General features: G+C 42.0%; 2 protein-coding genes across 4 annotated transcripts in view; one reads left to right on the forward strand and one right to left on the reverse strand.

The window, feature by feature from the left end:
* The first annotated feature begins 379 nt into the window (after window positions 1-379).
* On the forward strand, window positions 380-2,344 carry LOC123064628 (ribosomal protein S19, mitochondrial). Its single transcript, XM_044488095.1, has 4 exons — window positions 380-597; window positions 720-775; window positions 866-1,178; window positions 1,954-2,344. Exons 1-3 carry the CDS (start codon window positions 514-516, stop codon window positions 1,152-1,154), a joined length of 429 nt encoding a protein of 142 aa, XP_044344030.1. The 5' UTR covers window positions 380-513; the 3' UTR covers window positions 1,155-1,178; window positions 1,954-2,344.
* Window positions 2,345-4,206: 1,862 nt separating this feature from the next.
* LOC123184992 (serine/threonine-protein kinase 19) overlaps window positions 4,207-6,812 on the reverse strand; it is a 6,491-nt gene continuing 3,885 nt past the window's right edge. For 2 of the 3 annotated variants that reach the window (XM_044597016.1, XM_044597031.1), the window contains 6 exons: window positions 6,526-6,606; window positions 6,218-6,310; window positions 5,748-5,867; window positions 5,438-5,509; window positions 5,188-5,265; window positions 4,207-4,676 (listed from right to left, as the gene is read on the reverse strand). In XM_044597016.1, the coding sequence (XP_044452951.1) occupies window positions 4,485-4,676; window positions 5,188-5,265; window positions 5,438-5,509; window positions 5,748-5,867; window positions 6,218-6,310; window positions 6,526-6,606 (636 nt within the window). In that variant the 3' untranslated portion in view covers window positions 4,207-4,484. The remainder of the gene's footprint in view (window positions 4,677-5,187; window positions 5,266-5,437; window positions 5,510-5,747; window positions 5,868-6,217; window positions 6,311-6,525; window positions 6,607-6,812) is intronic. The other variant, XM_044597023.1, reaches the window with a different exon arrangement.

Raw genomic sequence — 6,812 nt, forward strand, 5'->3', positions numbered from 1 at the left:
GGGTGGCAGATTTTGGGCGAGCTCGAAGTGATGGAGTGGAGGCGGCTGGCTTACTGAATAAGGTTGTATCACTGTGACTACTCCGCACGGGAGGATGACAAGTGGGTACGGAGACCGGGTGGCGGGGCGCTTGGACCGGGGGAGCGCGGGTTGTTTCCGCAAAAAGCAAAAGGGTTATCCGCAAAAGCGAAGGGGTTATGTATTCGCATGTGTACAACTTGCATTGTAGTGTTTCTCGAGTTGCATGACCAAATTAATCATGGTGCGTCAGACAAAATTTTTTTAAGAACAAAACGTGTAATTTTCTTCATGAATTCTTAGTTTTGCCCTCGATAAGGGCTGGACCAAAGCAGACCGAAGCGACGAGATGAATGGAAAGGAGATGAAAAACGAGATGACGCAAATGCCCCTAGGTGCCGTTCCTTTTCCCTTTCCCCCCGACGGATTTTGAGGCCTCGCCCGCCGCCGCCCGCTCCCGCCTGCGGGGAGCCGATCCCGCGCCTGAGCGCAGCCATGTCGATTCGTTCTCTCGTCGCCTCCAGGCTCGCCAGGTCCGGCCACGCCCTCCCCGCGGCCACCGCCGCGACCATCTCCCAGGTGCCGCCTCCCCTCCAACTCTCTTGCTCCTTGCTCAAATCCAAATCTTTCTTACCCGCTGGTTGTTCCTGTGCCGATTTTAATCTGGTTTGTTCGTTTGTTCTACCGCGCGATTTGGTCAGGCGCCCAGGGCCCAGCACGCCGCGTCTCCGCTGCTCTCGGGGACTCGTGCTTTCAGGTAACGGCCAACGCTAGCTGGTCCGCGCATCTATGTCAGTCTTGCTTGCTCAACATTGAACCGAATGTACGCCCTGCTGTGTGCGTGCAGCTCAAGGGCTCTATGGAAGGGGGCGTTCGTCGACGCGTTCCTGCAAAGAATCAAGAACAATAGGGAGAATCTGAGCGGCAGGAAGATCTGGTCTCGCAGGTCCTCCATCCTGCCGGAGTTCGTCGGCTCCTCCGTGCTCATCTACAACGGCAAGACTCACGTCCGTTGCAAGAGCACCGAAGGCAAGGTCGGCCATAAGCTCGGGGAGTTTGCTTTCACGCGCAGACGGAGGCCTCATCGGGCCATCACGGGGAAGGCCGGCGGTCAAGGAAAGGGCAAGAAGAAGTAAGAAAGGGAATGTGCTGCGTCAAAGGTGAGGTTACTTGTAGCACAATCTGTTATGGCAATCTGAATTCAATCTGTTCTGCTGTGCATTACTCTGTTTTTCTTCACTGTAGTGTAGCCCATACATCTTGTAGCACAATTTCAACCTCTTGACATGATTGAACTAAACTTTCGTGATAACAGTAAAGTTGTGGATTTGTTTGTATAGATAACTGATACTCCCTCCGTCCCAAAATAAGTGACTCAACTTCGTACTAAGTTTAGTACAAAGTTAGTACAAACTTGAGTCACTTATTTTGGGACGGAGGGAGTACAAGATTGTGAAGTAAACTTATATTTTAAGAGAGGTGATGTGTAAAATCATAGGAGCGTGTCTTTTATTATTTTTAGTTTGCTAAGTGTTTTAAGGAGCTGTACCTTATAATTATAATATTTTACTTCTGTTATTGGGGTTGGGTTAAAGTGAATTCTCCTTGTTGTGCAGTTGAGTTGTGATAGTGAGCTACATATTTCTGTAAAGTGTGTGTGATATGCCAGACTGTAGACAAAGGCTGAGCCAAGCGTGTTAAGCATCCGTGCTATGACATCTTATCCTGGTTAGAATGAGAATGCAATAAAGATGTATGGCCATAAATGAGTGAGGTTGTTGTCGATGCTTCTTCTGAAATAAGTACAGAAGCTTGGCTTGTTAAATGTGTTTTCACTACGTTTGCAAAGATCATGGGCTCATGGGGCTTTCTGGGCGATACTTACTCTTTGTCACTTGCCCAGTTGTTTATCTCACTCTGCTCATAACTTTTCAGGTGGGTTTAAGGACAGTGGGATGAGGGCGTAGTTGAAGCACAAGCACTTGAGTCACCATAATTTTCTGGACTGCATTTTCTTAGAAGAATAATTATTTATAGCAGAATGGTTAGCTCATCTTACTTGAAGATTTTCCATCGACTCTGTTTACTCTGCTAGTGGTTCCAGCATAACTCTAGAGTGCAGCTATTCACTTAAGGCACTGCTCTTATGTTTTTTTGGCCTTACTGAGGTCTGATGCCACAACTTGCCAAGTGTCTTTGCACCTGGTTAACCAGTGATTGTAAGTTCTGCTTCAAAGGTTGTTTTCAGCCAAATAGCGATGTGTGTCTTGCTACAATTCCCTTGCAATAGGAGTATCTTACGGCAAGGATGGTTATTATTTTTGCATATGTGATTATCTGTAAATATGTACTCACCCCAGGCTGGTGTAGCTGTTGTTCTAGAAGTTGTGGCAATTCAGGCTGAGCTTCTTCTTTTATTCTCCATTTGCCTGTGTTGCTCTTAGGCTGTGAGCTGCTCTAGCACTTTGTATCATTGCCTTGGGTGAAGCTTATTTGGGAATCCTACCACCCTGATGGTGTTATAACAGAGACCCGTGGGATCCTTTTGGTGGAAGATGAGCATACTCAAGCTGCTTCCTCAATTCTAGCAGATGGTAAAGGTGTTATTAGACACTGTCTTATTCTAGCAGGACAATTGGGGACATGATACATTTGAAAACCAAATACCCACAACTTTTCTCTTTCTCGGCTAAAGAGAACATGACAGTACGAGAATATATCCAGGCTACAGATTGATTGGAAAGCTTTCATACTCCACTCTCAGCCCAAGCACACCAGCAATTCCTAGACCTTCAGCTCATCACCCAGGAAGTTCAGCTCATAGATAATTATGATAGATTGATATACCCCTCAGGCATAGCATACTCATCCATCAAAACAACACATCTTCGGACGTTGCATTCTTCTTTCTCTCTCTTTTTAGGCCCTGGCGGTAGAACAATTGTTCTATGGTATATTTTATATTTTAATAACAAAGTAAAGTACTGGGAAAGAGGGAAAAAAAGGAAGGAAACAAAACAAGGAAAAAGCTAGAAAAGAAGCTCTATCCTATCTCTGGGAAACATCACTTCCATTCTTGGCCGGACTCGTGGACTGATCTAACTCTCGCTTCATGTCCAACTCACCATCAACTGCTCCTACACCAGTAAGGGTAGCAGCGTCCTCGCAACTCCCAATTCTAGTACTATGAGTATAATCTTCCGCAAACGGAAGGGATACTTTTGCAAGTGGGCAAAGCAAAATAAGACATTGGTGGTTACTTTCAGCTTATTTTCGCCTCACCTCCTTGACTCTCGCAATTTTGTTTTCCTCCAATATTTTATATGGACTGAAGCTAAACACGATAAAATAAATCTGAATTCATGTCACACGCACTTTGACATCCTTAGGCATGGGTATATATAAGACTTCTACTCATCTATAGTCTTTGTTATTAGCTCTTTTTAAGAGGACAAAGAAATAATTTGTGTGAGCATGGTATATGTGTTGAATGAGCCATTCAGGAAGCAGAATGATGCGACCATTCTACATGCATGTTATTGTTTGGTTTCGAATCTCTTGCCAGAAACAAAATGGAAGAAATGTCATGTTTGGTTGGAGGGAACTCACATCAAAGGAATGGAGAGAAATTCCTAAATGAGTGACTGGTTGAACAAAAATTGCATCTGCAAACAGGTAAATCATGAATGATCCAGAGTAACCAACTTCATGTAGAACTTAATATGCATGTTATGTTAACTTTGGTCATACTTACTATAACATGACTGGGAAGTAAAAACAGAGAGTTGTCCATGTCCATTGTTTGCATCATGAAACATGAATGAAACGGTAATCGACTGATTTAAGCCAAGTTTTCGGCTCCCTTTCAAGATCAGCATATCATAGCAAAGAAATCTAGAAAAACATTGGAGAAAGTGAGGCGCAACGCAAGGGTGTTCCGGCATAATCCTACTCAGCACCATCGTCGATGAGACAAACCTTTGGGTCAAGGCCGGGGCGAAGAAATTAGGGTCTTTTTTATTGCGGGAATAATTGTCATGCCGCTTCTTGACTATGTGTTGTAACAAACTCTTTCCCCTCATTTAATATATGAGGCAAAGCTTTTGCCTCCATTTAAAAAAAAGTATATCTTCTCTAAAGAAAGTCACAGCTCATCTGCCAACTTAAGACCCACTTGGAGCAATTTAATTCAACAATATGTTTCCATGCATTTCACAGGAAACAATCCATTTGGTAGGTAAAAATCTCTAGTATTACATCGCCATAACTATACAACATTAATCAGATCAACACCAGAGTACGTATCAGAATTTCTTTTTTGCAATACACCCTACTAATTGACCTTAAAGAATGCAGGAACCAATCAAATAAACTCTGACTACCTTTTGCTGACTCGGCAGGAAAATGGTGTTCTTTTCCGAAGAAGCCAAAAACTGCTAAAAAAGGCTGATCCAAAGGCGTGTCTATCAATCTGTTGACACGCGAGCAAGTAAGCCAGTGGGTGTTTGAACCGTCTTTATGTGACCAGACCCAATCAGATCACGGAGGTGGAACCGCACATCGAGAGGTGATAACCTCAACCTCGTCTTCTCCAGTGAAGATAGTACCATCTCCTTGTACTTCCGACGGTTCAGTAATGAAAGAACTTCCTTCCTCCCCTGCTCATCATAACCACATTTGTCAATGTCTTCTTACAGAGAAATCGAAACTGTAAGTATTTAATTAGTATCCCATCCAGAATAACTCAGGAAAGCCAATGCAAGGGGAATCAAACTACCATAATCTGGTGAGCGCATTCATGAAATACATCATTCATGATCCTTCAGTATATACAGGGATTGAACTATAAATACGTGATAATACTGGTCGAATGGATGTAGGAATAAACATCCATACATATGTGATGTCAGCTAGAAAACCACTTCTGTACCTATTTGCACGACCTATGCAAGTTTGTGGGTACAAAAGTCCAATTTTCAAGTACATGACATGGACCTACATGTACCCAACTTGCAGACATAGCGACAGATTGCAATTTAGTCTTATGTTCTGACTATACTTCAGTCAGCAGAGCAGCTTTATATCCATAAAATTTATTAGAACCATCTTTAAGATTAACTAACACCGCGAGATTTGAACCAAGGAACAGAAAAGCCAAGAAGTGCAAACCTGGGATAGGCCTTTCAAGATAGGACCAATACTTGGAATAGAAAACCAGTACATGTTTGGATCTATTAGTTGGCGTGTCTGCGAAAGATCAACATGGCACAAACAGTAAGCATGATTGGTTAAGAGCATAAACTCATCGTGTAGATGCAAACCATTAGTTTTTTGGTAAACATGGAACGCCAGTCATGCTGGAACCATGGCATGTGAATACAGAAACACCCATGATAACGATCCCATGGAAAATACTTACCAGGAGACCAGCATTCATCAATAAGGTGATATGTTTATCTCTTGCATCACCACCATGTGATAACAGTGAGCACTGTGATGAAAAGCAGAAGACGTGAAAAGCCTTGTTATAGAGCAGTACTATTTCTTGATTTAGTACTAGGTATCATTACAAAACAGTATACTAAAACAAAGTGTCAGCTCAAAGTGCCCATGATAGATCATCGCAAAGTTTCACAAAGTTAAAACTTGGTAATGACCGATTCTACGGAAAGGTTAAGATAGAATTCTGAGGATCAACACTCATCTCCAGTTAACTTGCTGAAACTTACCAGCTCTAGGTGATCAATGCTAACATCCAATTTCGAACGCAGAACATATTTCTCAAACCAGTCGAACACTTCACTACCATCTTTGTTTTTACCCGTTGACCTCCTGACAGCAGATTCCATCTGCATACACTCAGTGTAAGAAAGGAACAGATCCATTAAAGCTTGTAGTACGAATTATCACATTATAACTAAAACTTTACATCAACAAGACATTAGCTACATATTGGCGTGTCTATGATGGTAAATTTGCAGTTCAGCTAGCGTGAGCTTGGTTTGTTAAACAAGGTAAATGGGATATAGCTATCCAGCTTGGTAAGGATAGGCTTGAATGAGGTGATCCGGGTTGTCTGCTTGGTTGGGTGAGAGTATTACGAAAGATTAATTAGCTAAACGGCACCTCTTAACTTCCATTACATTAGCACCATCTAGATCTAGTGAACCTACTTAAGTCAAACAAAGAGAACATATACCTGTTTAAGATAATCATCCATGAACATGATTGCATGGTCATCCTGCCCAGTATTGAGTTTGAATACACGGAGTACTCTGTCTTTCTTCAGTGACTGCAAAAAGTATTTCTATGTTCAGGTTTCATCAGAGCAAGGAAAAATGATCTCTGATGCAATTGGATATATCAATATACAATTAGTCTACGATAATCACCAATTAACACGAGAATCGCTAGAAAATAATCCAAAGGTAAAACATAAACTTATCATTGCATTACAACAACAGTGGTGTCCACAAAAAGAATTATTGCATAAGTTCAAAACAAAACCTCCAAATCTCTATCAACTTGTGTCCTGTCCTTCACACTACTATACAATTGGGACTGTAAAATGAAAGGCTGTGTTACAACCTACAAGTGAAAACAAAAGAAAAGGATAAATTTTGTGCAGAAATGGAACTGAATCACCATCATAAAAGGAAACACTGAATTTATATAAACATATTGCAACATGTTTTTTTTCAATTATTACATGGAGCATTGCCACATCTTCCCATTACAAGGAGGCGAGGAGGAGCAAACATAAAAGACAAGAGCTAAGCAGTGGGCAAGAAGCC

This window comes from Triticum aestivum, chromosome 1A, assembly GCF_018294505.1.
Source record: "Triticum aestivum cultivar Chinese Spring chromosome 1A, IWGSC CS RefSeq v2.1, whole genome shotgun sequence".
Classification (NCBI taxonomy): Eukaryota; Viridiplantae; Streptophyta; class Magnoliopsida; order Poales; family Poaceae; genus Triticum; species Triticum aestivum.

Excerpts from the sequence above, each read along its gene's own strand:
- LOC123064628 (XM_044488095.1), top strand. The coding sequence starts at position 514 with ATGTCGATTCGTTCTCTCGTCGCCTCCAGGCTCGCCAGGTCCGGCCAC. Across the intron at positions 598-719 it reads CCGCCGCGACCATCTCCCAG|GCGCCCAGGGCCCAGCACGC; the intron begins GTGCCGCCTCCC and ends CGATTTGGTCAG. Across the intron at positions 776-865 it reads TCGGGGACTCGTGCTTTCAG|CTCAAGGGCTCTATGGAAGG; the intron begins GTAACGGCCAAC and ends GTGTGCGTGCAG.